The sequence below is a fragment of the Pteropus alecto genome, unplaced genomic scaffold (genome assembly GCF_000325575.1).
Source record: "Pteropus alecto unplaced genomic scaffold, ASM32557v1 scaffold271, whole genome shotgun sequence".
Taxonomy (NCBI): domain Eukaryota; kingdom Metazoa; phylum Chordata; class Mammalia; order Chiroptera; family Pteropodidae; genus Pteropus; species Pteropus alecto.
Window position 1 is genome coordinate 99,564 of NW_006430730.1, and position 18,557 is coordinate 118,120.

General features: G+C 48.8%; 2 protein-coding genes and 1 pseudogene across 3 annotated transcripts; 2 read left to right on the forward strand and 1 right to left on the reverse strand.

The window, feature by feature from the left end:
* Window positions 1–177: 177 nt before the first annotated feature.
* Window positions 178–8,989, reverse strand: PAF1 (PAF1 homolog, Paf1/RNA polymerase II complex component). 2 transcript variants are annotated; one of them, XM_006905390.3, is made up of 14 exons: window positions 8,661–8,989; window positions 8,086–8,115; window positions 3,855–3,947; window positions 3,398–3,519; window positions 3,239–3,305; window positions 3,057–3,158; window positions 2,869–2,974; window positions 2,711–2,779; window positions 2,523–2,626; window positions 2,320–2,436; window positions 2,095–2,223; window positions 1,023–1,128; window positions 823–913; window positions 178–744 (listed from the first exon to the last, which is right to left on the reverse strand). In XM_006905390.3, exons 1-14 carry the CDS (start codon window positions 8,705–8,707, stop codon window positions 314–316), a joined length of 1,614 nt encoding a protein of 537 aa, XP_006905452.1. In that variant the 5' UTR covers window positions 8,708–8,989; the 3' UTR covers window positions 178–313. The 2 variants fall into 2 exon arrangements, with proteins under 2 accessions (XP_006905452.1, XP_015450192.1); XM_015594706.2 differs by lacking the exon at window positions 8,086–8,115 and having other exon boundaries at window positions 8,661–8,813.
* Window positions 8,990–9,167: 178 nt separating this feature from the next.
* On the forward strand, window positions 9,168–12,418 carry MED29 (mediator complex subunit 29). Its single transcript, XM_006905391.3, has 4 exons — window positions 9,168–9,444; window positions 9,930–9,988; window positions 10,277–10,361; window positions 12,106–12,418. Exons 1-4 carry the CDS (start codon window positions 9,232–9,234, stop codon window positions 12,346–12,348), a joined length of 600 nt encoding a protein of 199 aa, XP_006905453.1. The 5' UTR covers window positions 9,168–9,231; the 3' UTR covers window positions 12,349–12,418.
* Window positions 12,419–14,411: 1,993 nt separating this feature from the next.
* Window positions 14,412–14,527, forward strand: LOC112484475 (annotated as a pseudogene).
* The last annotated feature ends 4,030 nt before the right edge of the window (window positions 14,528–18,557 follow it).

The window sequence follows — 18,557 nt, forward strand, 5'->3', positions numbered from 1 at the left end:
AAAAAGGATTCTGACCTTTGTTATGCTCTGTTTCATTGAAAAACCTAATGGGTCCTGTCTCTGTGGCCTTTGCTTCTATCCCTTAAGCTGAAGCCACTGAGTGCCTGGGATGGGGGTGGGGTGAGGGATGGGGTGGGAGTGGGAGGTGTAGGCAGAACAAGACCATTAAGACCCGGGGAGGGAAACAGAAAAGCTAGCTTTATTAACAGCAAAGGTTTAGAGGACGGGAGTGAAAGGCTTACAAATAGACCACTGGAAAAGTGCCTTCCTGCACATAATCATCATGTCTGCGCCAGCCCTGAGGCCCTGGGACTCAGTCACTGTCACTGTCAGCTTCACTGGAATCGGAAGCTGCAGCTTCACTGCCATCCTCCTGGGCCGAGTGCTCACTGCCACTGGGAAAGGGGCTGGCGCTGCGGCTGGGGCTGGGACTGCGGCTGAGGCTGGGGCTGGGGCTCCGCTGGCCACCCCCATCACTGCCGCTCTCTGAATCATTGTCACTGCCATGGGCCCGTCCTCTGTCCTCATCATCAGAGTCAGCATCCTCTGAATCCGCATCACTGCCGAAGATCTCCTCTTTGTCCCGGGCGGCCCGGGCCTCATCTTCACTGCTCTCGTCCTCGCCGCTAACACTCTTGTCACTCGCCTCATCCCTGTCACCCTCCTCCCGTTCACTCTCGCTGCCTGAGCGTTCATCCTCGCTGCCTTCTTTCTCACTGCTGCTGCCCTTCTCTCGCTCCTCATCTGTGAGGGAACAGGAAGAAGTGAGACCCAGTTCCCCACCCTCCCAGGGCTCCCAGTGTTTGGTCTGTTTAGCTTTACCTGAGCCCCCAGCTTCTTTCTCTTCTGTCTCCATCTCTTCTTCCTCTTCCTCCTCGGGTTCGTGGTTCTCCAGCTGGGCCTTCCGTGCCTCCTGGAAGCAGCAGGGTTGAGGGGAAAGGGAGGGTATTCTCTCAGGCGTCTGACCCCCTTACCCACCACCACACTCCCCATGGGTGCCCCGGGCCACTGGAGCTTGTTACCTGGGCTTCTAATTCCTTCTCGTTCATGTCCCGGTGTTTGACCACAAGCAAGGCATTGGTACCCGACTGAACCCCAGCCTTGGCCCGGCGCTTACTCAGGCGGACCCTGAAGTGGGCAAGTTTGGGGGAGAAGTGTGGAAGATGCAGTAAAAAACCCAGGGGTAGGGGATCTCATCTGACTTGGTTCTTAACTTCCTCACCAATGCTCAGCCCAGAACAGGCTAGAATAAATACAAATGGAAGAAAGGAGACAACTCTGGTGTGAGGCAGGGGAGGGGAAGGGAAGGATGACAGCTCCCAAAATACCAGATTGGTGCCCTATACTTTATAAAAGTGTGTGTAATAACATGTAGATTTTAATGTGAATTACTAACAAACACTTAAAAACAGTTTCTAGATTTCTGGCTTTTAGAAAATATGATTCTTGTCCCACTGGGCCTTTCTGCCTCCCACAGCATGTCAGCAACAGGTTGGAGCCCTTTGCTGGACCGGGTTGTGGTGTCCCTCGCAGGCTGCCCAGAGCTCTTGGTTGCCTAGACCCCACTAGCCCACTGTGCTGCTTTTTACATTTCTTGCCTGGCTTACAGGGATCAGAATTTGTAATCTCTGCTTTAAACAGAAATTCAAGATCATGCTTTTGCCCCCCAACCCTTATACGAAAGGTCCCAGCCAACAGTAAACTTTTAGCCATCAGAGAAGTTTTGGGGGTCATACGTTTGAACATGGGTATCCAGAGTTCTGTTTAAAATACTCTAGTTTTATGTGTAACCCGCCCCCGCCACACACACACTTTTGCTATGTTTACTTCCACATGAAGCCTCTTAATATCAGGAATGTTGGCTATGTACCCTACACAAAAGCTCTAAATATCTCCAGCATTACATGATTTTCTCTCTGGGTTCTTATGTTAGAACCATGTCAAGCCCACATGCATAAGCAGGCTTCTGCTGCTCTTGCTTAACAAATGCATGTGACAAATCCTTAGGTACAGATGACCTCCAAGATGGCATACTAGGGTCTTGACCCTAAAGCAGAGGCCCAGGCTCATCTGAAATAGGAGTGTCCCGAGTACCTGGTTTCCAGCTCATTGTAGTAAACACCATCACCCTCTCTGAAGATGAAGAAGTAGTTTTCCTCGTAGCCCTTGCTGGCCTTGTTCTTCACATTCCAGTTGTATTCCCGAGCAATCTTATAGTCATACCTGAGGAGGAGGGGGGACAGGGTTAGCCCCATTTCTTCCCTGAGAGAAAGGGAGACACACTTCTCAATCCCTAAAACCTAACTCCAACACACGCACACATCATCTGGTGCATAGTCCATCTCCTCCTCCTGGTCCCGCTTTCGTTTCTTCAGAGTCTCTTCCACAGGCAGGAAGTAGGCCACAAACTGGTTCCCTTCCTCATCCATCATGCCCCTGATTGGGGGAACAGGAGGAGCAGTGATTAGTGAGGGCAAAGGGCAAAGGAGGAGCAGGTCAAGGTGGACAGCAGGGCCACTTACCTAATCATGGCCTGAGACATCATCTCCAATGCAGCTGCACCACTTGTATCCTTGGGGGCTGGGTCTGAGTCAAAGATTACCTGAGCGCATGGATTGATCCACATCTGGGGGATGGAGGGCACTGGCATTAGACTGAGACGGGCAGAGATGGCAGGCTATCCCCCTCTGCCTCCTGTCCCAGATCTTACCTTAAAGTCTGGGAAAACAGGCATGACTTCTACTGGTGTCACTCGGGGCTTGCTGTAATGCTGGGAGATCTGGCGGAGGCAAAAACAGGGTGAGAAGGAAGACGAAGAGCTCTGGAGCCACCCTTTTGTCTGCTCCGCCATCTCAGTCCCTCAGTTACCGATTTCTGGGCATCCTCAAAAGTCTTCTCAATGGCTGTGATCTGGCTATCCCTGTCTTTGTATATTTCTTCCTCAGTGAACTGCTGTTTCACAGAAACCCCGATCCTAGGGATGAAGAGAAAGGCTTTCAGGGGCCACTGGACACATCTGAAGTTTCCACCTTCCCTCCCTACCCACCATGACTTACTTGACCTCAGGCTTTTCATTGGAGATACCATAACGGTTGAACTCAGTGGAGATGTACTCAGTCTTCCGCATCCATGGCACCACCTTCGCATGCTGCTGAGATCTGGGGTGGACGATCAGGCATTGCAGGACCCCACTGCCCTCCTCCCATTGGAGTCAGTCCCCCACTCAGCACCCCCTCACCTCTTGGAGCTAGTGGGGGCCTGAATCTCCTCTTCCAGAAGCTTCTCATCAGCCGGATCTAGGAGTACTAAAGGGAGAGCAAGGGCAAGATAGCCGTGAGGGAGGCCCAGGTGTGGCCTTTGCTGACCTAAAGCAGGCCCTCCCTATCTCCCTACATACCATTGGGATCAATGCGGTAGGTGTCAGGATTGATGAGGTCGATGGTGACCCCCAGGTCTGGCTCAGTCAGGAGGTCATGTTTATGCTGTTTTTCCAAGGAAGTTGCTTTGTACTGGACAAACCTGGGTGAGAACACGTGCCCATGATGGTCTCCTGATTCCAGCTGTTCCCCTTACATCCCTGCTTCACAGAGGCTAAATTTCTTCAGGGAGGAGCTCAGAGTGGAGTACCCCTCCTCCCACCCCACCACCCCACTGGAGTTAGAAGGCTGACTCCAGTGGAAAGAGACCTGGACGCTGCTCGCTCAGCAAACATTTATCAGGTACCTACAACTACAGAGTGTGCTAGGTACTGTTCTAGGTCCTGAGGAGAGAACAGTCAACAAGACAAACAGTCCTTGTCCTCAAGGAGCTCACACTCCAAGTGGGCTGTTTCCCATCCCTGATCTTAGTCTCACCTGTTCTGGTCAAAGGGGTAGGTGATGAACTTTGGGTCGAAGGGGATGTCAGGGAGGCTATTGCAGTACTTGACTCGGCAGACCACTCCAGACCTGGGAACACAATGGCTCATTTAAAAAGCTACTACAAAGGTCAAGAGAAAAAAATTTCAAAATCAAACTACAATAAATAGGAGATACATAACATAAGAACTAAAACATAACAATAACAAAATATGGAGGGGGGAGTAAAAATGTAGTCCTTATATATTAGTATTTAAATGCCTATCACTTAATATAGACTGCTATTGATATCCATAAATCTCCAAAAGATAAAGAATAAAAAGAAAGGGGCCCCAACAAAATACTAAAGAAAACCAGCTAACCACAAGAGATAAACAGAGAACTATAAAAACAATGAACAAAATGGCAGTAAGTACATACTTTTCAATAATTATTTTAAATGTAAATGGATTAAATGCCCCAATAAAAATACACAGGGTAGCAGAATGGATTAAAAAGCATGACCCATCTATATGCTGCTTATAAGAGACTTCAAATCTAAAGACACGTAGACTGAAAGTAAAGCTTTGGAAAGATATTCCACACAACTAGAAATAAAAAGAAAGGTGGAGTAGCAATATTCATGTCAGATAAAATAGACTTTAAAAGGAAAAGTGTAAAAAAGCAAAAAAGGACATTACATAATTATAAAGGGGTAAGTCTAAGAAGTGAACATGGCAACTGTAAAGCTATGCATCTAACACAGGAGCACCTATATATAAAGCAAATATTAATGGACATAAAGGGAGAAATCCATAGTAATACAATGATACTAAGGAACTTTAATACCCCATTCACATCAATAGATAAGTTCATCCAGATAGAAAATTATAGTGAAATAATGGCCTTAAATGTCACATTAGACCAGATCGACTTAATGCTTACAGAACACTTCACCCAAAAGCTGCAGAATACACATTTTTTTTTTCAGGTACACATGGGACACTCTCCAGACTAGATAACATACTTGGCCACTAAACAAGCCTCAAATTCAAGAAGACTGAAATATCAAGCATCTGTTCCAACCACAATGGCATAAAACTAGAAACAAACTACCAGAAGAAAACTGGAAAAAAATACATGTGAAGACTAAACAACATGCTACTAATAGAGGAACTCAAACAGGAATTAAAAACTATCTGAAAGAAAAATGAAAATATAACTTTTCAAAATTTAGGGGATGCAGCAAAAGCAGGTCTAAGAGAGAAGTTCATAGCTAGCTATATAGGCCTACCTCAAGAAATAAGAAAAACCCCAAATAATCTAACTGTACACCTAAAGGAACTAGAACAAAACTCAGGCAGAAGAAAATGGTTAAGATTAGAGCACAAATAAGTAAAATAGAAATTTTTAAAACAACAAAAGATCAGTAAAACTAAGCTGGTTCTTTGAAAAAATAAAATTGACAAAACTTTAGCCAAACTAATCTAGAAAAAAAGCCCAAATAAAAATCAAATGAAAGTACAACCAACACTACAGAAATACAAAGAATCATTAAAAAAAAAAACAAAACTACAATTACATGTTGACAAATTCAACAATCTAGAAGAAATAGATAAATTTCTAGACGTATATGACCTTCCCAAGACTGAACCAGAATAGAAAATCTAAACAGACCAATTACTAGCAATGAAACAAGCAGTTATCATAACATTCCCAACAGAAGTCCAGGACCAGATGGCTTCACAGGCAAATTCTACCAAACATTCAAAGAAATAATACCTATACCTCTTAAAATATTTCAAAAAATTGAAGAAGGAATGTTTCTAAACTCATTCTATGAAGCCTTGATACCAAAACCAGACAAATTACAAAAAAAAAAAATTACAAGCTAATATCCCCAATTAATGTAGGTGCAAAAATTCTTAACAAAATATTAGCAAACTGGATTCAACAATACATTAAAAGGATTATACACCAGAGATGCAAGGATGGTTCAACATCCGTAAATCAACGTGACACATCACATGAACAAAACAAAGGATAAAAACCATATGATCATCTCAATAGATGCAGAGAAAATATATGATAAAATTCAGCATCCTTTTATGATGAAAACTCAACAGTGGGTACAGAAGAAATATACCTCAACATAATAAAGGCTATATATGACAAACCCACAGCTAATATACTCAATGGTGAAAAGCTGAAAGTTTTTCCTTTAAGATCAGGAACAAGAAAAGAATGCCCACTATCACCATTTCTATTCACCACAGTATCAGAAGTCCAGCCACATCAATCAGACTAAGTAAATGATATAGTATAATATAATTAATATAATTGATATAATTAATAAAAAATAAAACATCCAGAGAAGTAAAACTCATTATTCGCAGATGACACGATCTATATATAGAAAACCCAAAAGAATCTGCCGAAAAACATTTAGAACTAATAAATGAATTTAGTAAAGTTGCAGGATACAGATCAATATACAGAAATCTGTTGCATTTCTATACACCAATAATGGATGATTAAAAGGAGAAATTAAGAAAACAGTCCCATTTACAGTTGTATCCAAAAGCATGAAATACTTAACCAAAGAAGTGAAAGACCCGTACTCAGAAAACTATAAGAGATTAAAGAAATAAAGTGAAGAAGATGCAAATAAATGGAAGATATATCTTTCTAATGCATTGGAAGGATTAATATTGTTAAAATGTCCTTATAACCTGAAGCAATTTACAGATTCAGTGTGATCCCTATTAAAACACCATTCTTCTCAGAACTAGAACTAATCCTAAAACTTATACAGAACCACAAAAGACCCTGAATAGCCAAAGAAATTTTAAGAACAAAGTGAGAGGTAGCAAGCTCCCTGATATCAAACTATATTATAAAGCCACAATAATCAAAACTGTGTGGTACTGACAATAAAAACATATAGATCAATGGGATGGAATAGAAAGCCCAGAACTCCTTGCTTCAACAGTCAATCTATGACAAACGAGGCAAGGCTATACAAATAGGTAAAGACAGTCTCTTTAACAAGTGGTGTTGGGAAAACTGAACAGATACATGCAAAATAAAAATGCAACTGGACCACTTTCTTAAATCGTATACAAAAATAAACTCAAAATGGATTAAAGGCTTAAAGGTAAAACCCGAAACCATAAACTACTAGAAGAAAACATAGGCAGTAAAGTCTTTGACATTGCTCTTAGTAATATCTTTCTGGCAACAGAAGAAAAAATAAATAGGACTACATCAAACTAAAACGTTTTTGCACTGTGAAGGAAACCAACAAAATGAAAAGACAACCTACTGAATGGGAGAAGATATTCACAAATGATACATACATAAGGAGTCGATATCTAAAATATGTAAGGAACTCATACACCTTTATACCAAAAGACCAATCTAATTTAAAAACAGGCAAAGGACCTGAATAGACATTTCTCCAAAGAAGACAAACAGATGGCCAACAGACATATGAAAAGATGTTCAATATCACTGATCATCAAAGAAATGCTAATTAAAACCACGAGATACCACCAAATGCACCTGTCAGAATGGTTATCATGAATAAATAACAAGTATTGATGATGTGGAGAAAAGGGAACCCTCACACACCACTGGTGGGATTGCAAACTATATGCGCAGCCAATATGAAAAACAGTGTGGAGCTGCCATATAATCCAGCAATTTCACTTCTGGGTATTTATCTGAGAAAAACAAAAAACCTAATTCAAAAGATATATGCACCTGTATGTTCACTGCAGCATTACTAGTAATAATAGCTAAGATATGGAAGCAATATGGATGTCCATCAATAGATGAATGGATAAAGAAGATGTGATATATGTATGTGTGCATGTGTATGTCATATATACATATATGTGGTATACGTTTTATATATGTACACACAAAGGAATATTATTCAATAGAAGAATGAAATCTTGCTATTTGTGAAAACATGGATGAACCAACAGGGTATTATGCTAAGTGAAGTAGAGAAAGCGTGATTTCACTGACATGTAGAATCTAAAATAACAAAACAAAACTAACAAAAACAGTCCATAGTCATAGAGAATAAGTTAATGGTTGGCAAAGGGGAGGAGGGTGGGGATTTGGGAATTAAAAAAAAAAAAAAAGCACTGATATGTTGAGGGGGGCAGCCCCTGCTGCCCCACCTCTGCTCCCAGCCCCCATTGGCCCACCCATCCTAGGAAAACATAATGAGTCTCACCTCTCAGGCAGAGTCCGGTGGGAATTGGGCCTGGTGGGTAAGAGAGAGAGAGAGACATTGGTAGAAAGACGGAAAGGATGAGACTGACAGGAGAGTGAAGGGGGCTTCTCCAAGCTTTTAAAAGAGATAAGGACGGGGTGACAAATGCTAATTAATCCATTTGGTATGAATGCTCCAAGTGCTTTAATGGAGGGAACCAAGTATTCAATTCCTTTTAGAGAAAGTGTTCAATCCCTTCTGAAGGGGGTGTCTTGAAGTGTTTAATAAAAAGAACCACGTACTCAATTGTTTTTGGAAAAATGGGTCTCCAGACGCTTGGCTGGAGGAATAAGAGCTCACTCCCTTCTGAATAAAGACTCCAAGAGCTTAATCCCCAAACTCCACGGCGGGGAGGAGGGGGCAACACCCCCACCCCTGAAGGAACCCGCCCCCCTTCAACTGAGCGCTCCGTGACGTCACCGGCAGACCTAGGGGGCTAGTGACGTTTTAGGTAGTCACCCGAGCCCGACAACCCGCCTCCCCGAAACCTGGACAGACCTAGAGGACAACGGTATTAGCCATGCGGTGGCGCCTACCTGTGGCCATCCTCCCGCTGGGCTTGGGTCTGGATGGTGGGCGCCATGGCGACAAGGCGACCGCAGTCCGGACTGGGTCCTTGCTGAGCCGCGGGAGACAAGGTGGGACGTGCCGACTTCGGCGGACACAAAATCTGAGGCAGTGCTCGAGTTGGCGCCCTGTCGGTGGGGTTAGCTCGGTGAGAAGAGTTCCAGCGGAGACTCAGGTAACTGCGCAGCCGCCAACTCTCCTGCAGCAGCTCCACCAACTGCCGCCAAGATAATGAGGCCCCGACAGGTCGCCTCAGGCCGCGAGGCCTTCTGGAAAATAGAGTCCAGATTAAACCTACATCCGGATTGGCCAGCGTCTGGAGCGGAGCGAAGGAAAAGCCTCTTGTGATTGGTGAATCAGGAGCTCAGCTGGAACATAGGATTTGAGAGTCTAGTGTTGGTGGAGTGCCTTCTTTCCTCCCATTGGCTGAATTGCTTGAGGGGCGGAGCTAACTAGCAAACGGGGCCTAGAGGCGAAGACGCTGAAAAGAAACCCGGCTAGACGCCTTGTGACGCACTTCCGACACGCTGAGCGAAGAAGATGGCTGCGTCCCAGCAGGCTTCAGCGCCTTCCTCCGCTGCTGGTGTGTCGGGTCCCGGTTCGGCTGGTGGCCCGGGTACCCAACAGCAGCCGCAACCACCAACACAACTGGTGGGGCCTGCCCAGAGCGGACTTTTGCAGCAACAGCAACAGGACTTCGATCCTGTACAGCGCTATAAGATGCTCATCCCGCAGCTGAAGGAGAGTCTTCAGGTGATTGGCCGGGAGCTTCAAGAAGCAAGCGGGGTTTGGTTCTCTGATTTAAAGGGGTCGGGCGGAAGGGTTGTTTAGTCAGGGAGCAAGCAAGAAGAGCGTTAGGCAGGGAAGAGGAGTGAGACTTGGTCCTTTGGGGAGCAGCGCGGATGTTGAGCCTGGGATTGGCCGGAACTCGAGTGGGAGGGAGAAACCGGGCACTGATCGTTACAGCCTGTGGAAAGAACGGCTTGTACAGAGATTCTGCTTGTGATTGGTGAGTGAGGGAGGACGCTGAGGTATGTCGGGGAGGTCACTGGCGAGAACCCCGGTAGAGAGTGGGCCCCTAGGAAAATACGGGGAATGGAAGCGGCAGTTACTCTGGAGTGACATAAGATGTCAAGAGAAGAGGCTTAAGATTGATCGGATCTTAAGAGTGTAGACCACCGAAAGTGTCCCCTTTTGTTTCCCCATCTCTTGCGTCTTTTTCTTTTTCTTTTAACTAGACTTTGATGAAGGTTGCAGCCCAGAACTTGATTCAGAACACTAACATTGACAACGGACAGTGAGTGTGGTCCCGTTTCCCAGGATGTTGTCTTATCCCCACCCCAGTCTTAGAAACTCATCCGACACGCCCTGCCCACCCACCCTCCTTTCCTCCTATTTTCAAGCCCGGTTCCCTAGCGCCCGGCCTTGCACCTTTTGCCTCTTATACTACTAACCATCCCCTAGGCCCTGCCTCTGGGCTCCTGGGCCTAGACCTGGTTTCCTGATGAATACTTGGTTGGGTAGACACTGATGTTCCAAAGATCGGAAGTCCATTCCTTAGTCTCCTCCTTCTCCTGGGCTATAGAAAGAGCAGTGACGGACCCATACAGCGCTTTGACAAGTGTCTGGAGGAGTTCTATGCACTCTGTGACCAGCTGGAGCTCTGTCTGGTAAGGGGCCTCCTGGACACTCAATGACCACAACCCTCCCTCAGTCCTTGGGTCTTCAGGAACCTTCATTCAGTCAGTCAGCACACACACACACCCGGGGCACTTCCTGTGGGCCAGACCTGTGCTTCAACAGTGTTGACCTGATATTTGGCCTCTCCCAGAGCTTCCAGTTCAGTGGGATGACATACATCCCCAAACAATGACGGCTTAGAGTGCTCAAAGCTGCGATGGGAGAAGCCCAGGCCTTAGAGGTCAGGGCTGGGATTGGGGGCTGGCGGGGAGCCACAGTTAGAGAGGTCAGGATTAAAATGGGAGAAGCACAGGGGGTTGTGGGAGCCCAGAGAAATGCACTTGACCCTGCTCAAGGTGGGGGTAGGGAGAAAAGGACTCAGGAAAGACTACTGGTGGAGAGCACATCTGAGCTGAGGCAGGAACAAAAATGGAAGAGGGGCAGGAATTGAGAGGAAGGCAAGTGGCAAGGAGTACAGCCTCTGGATTCAGATGGACCACCAACCTCTACCTCTGGGCCTTGGGTTCCTCCTTTAGAAAATGGATTTTGGGGAAAGACCCAGCAAGATCATGCATGTAAAGTACTTAACATGGTTATTAGGCACATGGTAAATGTTTCCTGCACTATCATCATTGTCATCATTATCTTGAACTGGGTTTTGAAGGAGAAGTCAGAGTTTGAGAAGCCCGGCAGTGGTAGAAAGGCATTCCGACCAGAAGGACCGACTTCTGCTTTAAGTTCCCTTTAGGAATGTCACGAAATTCAGTCTGGCTGAGGTATAGTTGGCATTGGGACTTGTTGAATTTTTACTGTACCCTGAGGGTGCTAGGGAGCCATCTAGGGTTTCAGGCAAGGAAGAACATGGACCCGTTGCTTTTTTAAGAATACGCCTCTAGCTGCCAAGTGAGGGATGGGTTAAGGGGGCCAAGAAGACAGCCATGGTAGGATTCAGTGGGCCAAGTTCTACCAAGGCAGGGTCCTGAGGAATTGCGGAAGGGCAGATGGGGGAGAGACAGTGGGGCTTTGTGAAAAGGCCATTTAACCGAAGAGTCGCAGGAAGAGGAGCCTCCGGGATAAGGCCCAGGGCTCTATTTGGAATGGTAGGGCTATCCCTGAGACAGGGACCCAGGAAGAAGAGCAGTTTAGGGGGGAAAGTATGAGAGCTCTGGAATATCAGGGGAGTCTGGGGACACAGATATGCTGTCATCAGTGAGTGGCGTGTGGGTTGAGATAGCCCCAACAGGGCATGTGAATTAGAGTAGGAGATGGGACATGGGAATTGCTGCATTTAAGGCTTGGGTAGAGTAAAAAGTACCTAGAAGGAGCAACCAGAGAAATAGGAGGAAAACAGGGAGCAGGTGCCATCAGAGAGGCCTCTTGCCAATACCAGGCCTGGGGTTGGGACAGTCATAATCACAGTAGCTAACATTCATTAATTAGCACTTAAGTGATAGGCCAGGATCTGTGCCTATGTTTCACACACTGTTCTTACCATTTTCACCATTATGCGATAGCAGAGGTAGTTATTAAACCCATTTTCCAAAGGAGGAAAGAGGCTCAGAGAGGAACAGCTGCATGCCTGAGGTCACCCAGCAAGTGACTGGCAAGGCCAGGCTCTGGCCCCAAGACCCTTGAAGTCCAAGAGCCAAGCAGGCTATCCCAGGCTGGCCCTTGGGGTGGGGTTGGGAGTACCCAGAGTGAAGCTGATGCTGCACCTTGCCTGCCTGTCCACAGCGCCTGGCACATGAGTGCCTGTCACAGAGTTGTGACAGTGCCAAGCACTCTCCAACACTGGTGCCTACAGCCACCAAGCCGGACGCGGTGCAGCCTGACAGCCTGCCCTACCCGCAGTACCTGGCAGTCATCAAAGCGCAGATTGCCTGTGCCAAGGATATTCACACCGCTCTGCTGGACTGTGCCAACAAGGTCACAGGCAAGACTCCTGCACCACCTACCGGCCCTGGAGGTGCCCTGTGAGCTGGCAGGGCTGGGAGTGGGGCAGGCTGTGTGGGAGGGAGACAGGGAGAGAATGAAGAGTGGCCTCAAAGCAGTCTTGTCTGTGTCTTATTCCGCCGTTAGCACCGGGGCTGCGGCCAGCAGGGGGCAGCAGAGGCCTGCAGGAAGTGAGCAGGGCGGGGTCTTCTGCCGGCTGCCTGCTCTCTAACAAGGGTGGACTTTCAACTGTGCCTGTTGATGACCTCTTAGAGGGGTGCTCCACTACCTGGCCTGGCTGTGAAATCCCTAACTGGGCCTCTCTCCCTCCATCTGTACTTGATTCTGACCTAGTTTGGGCATGAGGTTTCTGCTCCTTTTACTAGCTGTTCCTTTATGTGTGTCTCTGATGCATGTGTCTGTTGTCTCTCTTATTCAGTCTTTTTATCCCTGTGTCTGCGTCTCTGTGGTCCTGTGTCTCCCTGTCTCTGACCATCTCTCTCCCATCTCTTGATTTCTTTCCTCTGCCCCTAAGTCCTCAGTGGGACTCTGTGAGTATGGAGGCCAGATTCTGGGAGCCAGATCCCTGGGTTACCAAGTCCTCAGTGGGACTCTGTGAGTATGAAGGAGGCCAGATTCTGGGAGCCAGATCCCTGGGTTACCTGGGGCAAGGAAAGGAGCTTCATTTCCAGGAGCTACAGCCAAGCCCAGGATCCCCAGCACCTCCCATTTCAGCCCAGCCTGCAGTGTCCTTGGCCCAAGAAAGGGGAAGTGAAGGGGTCTAAGCCCTGACCTCAGCAAGCCTGATCGGGGAGGAGCTCAGGCCCCGACCCACACCCAGGGCCTGCGTCAGCAGCACTCAGACTGGGGGCATTGTGCAATCCTTGGCGAAGCCTGGCCCAGCTGGATGCCTGGGTCCTTGTATTTTTAGACCCAAAGGAGAAGTGAAAAGGCCCCTGAAGGGGTGAATCATCAGTCCTGGGGAAGAACCCAGGCGCCTGGGCCCCAGCTCCGGGAAGCAGGCCTTGGGTAGGGGTCTTTGGGGAGGAGGCATCTCACCAGGCTTCCCCCTTCTCTGAAAGCAAGCTTTGGGGAGTTCAGCCATGGCCTTCAAGCCTGGGCAAGTATAGGGTGGAGCTACCAGCCCCGGCCCAGCTGGTAGGGTGTGAAAGGCTCAAGTGACTCAGTCTGGTTGGGGGACTGCCCCACCCAGTACCTTCTGTGCCCTGGTTCCCAGAGTTGTCCTGTTCTGGACCCCACATCTGCAAGGAAACCCTGGGACCATGGAAACCTGTGATTCACCCAAAGTCCAAGTCCCCACACTGAAGTCTTGGGAAATGGCCAGCTGTGTGTGTCTGTGTCTGTGTACACATCCCAGGAAGTTCCTTCCCCTTCTCCCTGTCCGTCCTTGAAGTGCCAGGCATGTAGGGCAGGCCCTCAGAAGGGAAGCAGACCTCTGGGGCACTAGCTGAAGCTGCTGTCCATGGGTTGAATTTCTTCCTCAGAGAAGCCACAGCTCTGCCCATCTGTTGACTGAGTCAGCCCCCGCAGCTAACTCCCCAGATCTAGGATAAGTTCCTTAAAGTCAACTGACTATGGACTTCAATCACGTCTACAAAATATCTTCACAACATCATCTAGATTAGTGTTTGAATAACCAAGGACTGTAACCTAGCCAAGTTGGCACATAAAACTGACCATTATAATCTAGTCCTTGTCAATTCAGCACCCATACACATCTCCTTAACCATAGTTGGTCTCCAAATATAAGAACAAAGTCATACTCCCATCTAACATGATGCAGTTATCCATGGACACCCAAAAATGCACTTTCCCCAGAGGAGCCCACCAGCTTCCTGCCATGGGGTATATGCCAGGTAGTAGTTGGGATGTGTCAGACCATAGGCGCACACACACTCAGAAGACAGGTACAGCTGGCCCTGTGAAGTGGAGTCAACACAAGAAACATACTAAGAAAATCATAAGGTAGGAAAAGTACATTTACAATATTTAGTGAAAAAAATCCTGGATGTGGTTCCATAGTGTAGCAGTTAGCACATCTGCTTTACACACAGAAGGTCCTGGCCCCAATGGAGCCACAGTCCATGGTCTACGGCCATGCCACCCTGAACAAGCCCGATGCCTGATCTCAGAAGCTAAGCAAGGTCGGGCCTGGTTAGTACTTGGATGGGAGACCACCTAGGAAGACCAGGTGCTATAGGCATAAATAAAAAAAATAAAATCCACGTATAAATGGACCTGCCCAATTCAAACCCTTGTTCAGGGATCAACAGTATGTCAGCAATTTCAAGAAGAAAAATGAAACAGAAGTGAGATTACGAGAGTGATTTTTAATAGGAAAAAAGGTACTTAGGAATAAAGTTAACGTGCAAGATTTACACATAGAGGATAATATTACTTTACTGAGAAAATTTGAGAGCTTAGGTTGGGTAGTGGTTCATAGGTATTTGATTATGGTCTGTAAATAGATGTTACATGTATTCATTATTTGTTAAATTTCTTTTACTTTTTAAAATCCTTGATAGAGGACAGGAAGGCCTCGCCGAGAAGGCAGACTTGGAGGAGAGAATGTCATATGGACAGCGGGGGAAAGAGCAGTCCAGGGAGGGAATGGCAAGTGCAAAGGCTGAGGCAGGAAATCGATGGTGTGTTTATGGAACAATGTAGCGGTCTGGACCACAGTGAAGGGGCAAGGGTAGGAGAAATTGAGGCAGGTTGTGGGGGACTTTGGTTTAGATCTTTACTAGATTCTTCGCCCCAAAGGGTGATTGTACAGCCTGGTGCACAACCACACACGCCAAGGAAGGGTGCACATGAGACGTCACAGCCACAAAGCAAAAACAGACCAGGGAGACACAGGCACAAATAAAACCCCACCCCCAGCGGAGGATAACATAAACCACCATCCTACAATCATGGTGTCCCCAGGGTCTCGGTCCCAGTGCTAAGTCAGCAAACAGACCCTACAAGAACAATCCAACAACGCGAATATATAAACAACCCTCCAACCTCCACTTAACCTGCTATCTCTCACCTAATCTCAGACTTTGCCCATCACAGGCTGACTCAGCCCTGCCCACAGCTCAACATCAGAAGCAGCCTTGACTGGGGAGAGGTTTCCAGGTGCGAGCCTGTGTGCCTCTGCTCTGCCCATAGAGGCCAGCAGGAACAGAGAGGTGGAGTGGGGGTGCGCCAGCCGCCCTCCCCATCATGCGCACTGTAGACGTCAGGAACCAAAGTTCACCAGTTTCACTGCCTTGTGACTGGGCCACAGAGGAACCACATCTAGACACTGGCCTCCTATGTTCTCAGTGACACCCCCAAATAAGGACACAGGCACAGAAGAACACTGTTCACGACATACACTGTGCTGCAAAGGCCTTGCACAGAACCACGGCTGCCTATGGTCTCAGACGCTTTACACACGCTCTTAACTTCGAAGTATGTGTGTACCGATCCTCATCGCACCAGAGGGGAGACCGTCATACACTAGGCTCTTTCAAGGAGTAACACATACTTAGTCACTCCAGATCCCACAGTGGTTCGGAGCTACACACAGATGTGCAGGTGGGTAAGTCACAGGAACACCACCTCAAAGACAGGGCTGAGTACACACTCCCACACCCAGAGATGGTTAAAGTAAACACAGTGTGTGCAGTCAATCATACAGGCCCAGGCGGTTTCACACATTTATTCACAGCCATGTCAAGTGGAATTGAAAATACACACCAGCTCATGTCCCACACCTGTCTGGCCAACTGCATATTCACGCACCTCGGGTGTCCCACACCCAGTCACGCCAGGGCACACACCTTCGCACCTGCAGCGCATACACTATTCACACGTCATGGACACACACACACACTCGTGGGCCCATGCAGTTGCACGCACAGTCGGCCGCACCTTATCATGCCTAATCACGCCAGGCACACACTTGGCCTCGGCACACGTGCCGCAAGCACACGGCCCCCGCTCGCCCGCGCGCTCGCCGGGGCTCTCACACCCCCGCGTTTCCCGTCCCTGCTTGTTTTTCTGGAAACTCTGCTCTCCGTTCCCCTCCCCCTAGGCCGGAAGTGCTCGCAGTATTTTTAGCCTGTCTGGTTTCCGCCCCTTTCCCCCTCCTCCTGCCCGCCCAGGACCGGCCCCCTGCGCCCAGCGGGGGACCCGGCCATCCCCTTCCCCACCGTCATTCCAGAGGGGATTCCCGGCCGCCGCCGGGGCCACGGATTTTCCCGCTGGCTACGTGGGGATGAGGAGGAGCCCTGTCCCGAACTTCCTCCTGGGCTGGGACGCCTGAGGCCAGGACGGGTGGGAGGGTGACTGGGAAATGGGTTCCTAAATTGGAGGAGGAACGACTGGGGGCTCGGACTCCTGGGTCTGAAGAAGGAGGGGCCTGGGAGACCCGGACTCCTAGAATTGAGCAAGGAGGGGCCGAGGCCCGGGCTCCTGGGTCCCACAGTCTACGTTTCGGTGTGTGGTCGGTCCTTCCCTGTGCATAGCCCCCCATCCCCCTCCAGCCTCTTCGAGAGTCGCCCAACCCCGAGCGTCCAGGTTCTCGAGCCGATGACTCAGCAGATGGGAGAGGGGAGGGGGTCAGCCTGACTCAGGGATGGGAAATGCTCCCTGTAAAAACTGGAATCCCTCTTCCAAGATCGCGGCCGGAGCCAACCTGGGCTCCGGCCACCCCGGGGTGCCCCCCACCTTCTGTTTTCCCACTGCCTTCGTCCTACTAGCGGCACAGGGTTTGGAGCCCAGACGGGAGGCGGGTGCAAGGCACCTCCCCTTTCCCCTTTTCCCGTTGTCCTCGAGGCTCTGTTTACAGGCGACCGAAGCCCTGGTTACAAGAGAGGAACCCGGGCGTCCGGGCTGAGCCTCCTCGTCACCGCTTCCAGGAAGCCCCCCTCCCCCGCCCCTTGCGAGTGAGTCACGGGCGAGCGGGAGGCGGCAACCGTGCCAGAGCCGCCCGCAGCCGCCCAGCTCACGGGACCGGCCGGGAAGGCCCCCTCAGCCCCAGAAGGCGCCGCACCAGGGATTTCCCCCGCGCTCTGTCGGACAAGGCAGGTCGGCGTGCCTGGCCGAAACTCCCCACCTCAGTACGAGCCCGCAGTCACAGTGTCAGCCTAGAAGAATGAACTTTGCACCATTATAACTGCACAACGTGGCAATGATTTTTCGTATTTTCACCTAGGGCAGCCAGCTCACCAAGATCGACTTAATAAGTTTTCTGCCCAGATCTTAAAGTTTTCGCGCAGGGCACCCCCTTGACAGTAAACGACTTGCCAATGCGGGGAGTGATCCCCGCAGGTTTAGCGTTCCCTAAAGGCACACCGCTTTTTGAGACCTGTCCGACCATTAGCTGGGGATGACCCATTTCTTCCATTTCAGAATAACTTTCCGTGAAGGCAACCCTCCACCATTAATAAAAGATCTCGCCTTTTCCAATCTTCGGTTTTCTCAGAGGGCAAACTCAACATAATTTAGGGCTTTGGTGTTAGTCTGCTGCCATTTACTAAATGGAGCTAGTAGAGTAACTTGGCCTCTAAACCCGGGTTTCTTCGTGTGTAAAATGGGAACAATAACCCCTCCTAGAGTTAACGTATGTATGTAAAACACTTTTATACAACAGAAGCGCTACTATCTGCGGGAGGGCAAGAGGCTACCGTGGCTCTGGAATTGGGAAAGAAGGCCCCTTTTCAGCCTCGACAAGTATCCGGGACCCCACTCCTCGCGAGTGGAGAAGGGGAGGGCGGTCAAGGTCTCCGGATCCGGGCTGTTTGAGAGTGACATCAGCCAGGCCGACAGGTCTCATCATTCCATAATAAGCCGGCCTGCTGGTCTCCTCTCAATGTTTTGCTCCTGCAGATTTCTGTCTACGGGTGTTTGTCCCCTTTTTTTCTCCCTCTTTTTCTATTTATGTGACACTCCCTTTCACTTCTCTCTCTGAACGTCTCTGGGACTGTCTCTGTCACGTCGTCTCTGTCTCATCTCCAATCCTAACCCTGTCTCTCTCCCTCTCTGTATATGCCTCCCTGTGTGTGTGTGTGTCTCTCGTTGTTTCTCTACGTGTTTTTCTCTTTGCGTCTCTCCATTTCTGGGTCTCTGGCTCTCTCCGCGCCTCCCCCCGCCTCCGTCCGTCTGTCTCTCACGCGCACGCCCACTGCTTCGGCCTCTGCCCTAGTCAATTCCCCACGGAGCCCTGCCCCCTCCCCCCGTCCCAGTTTCCTTCCCCGCGC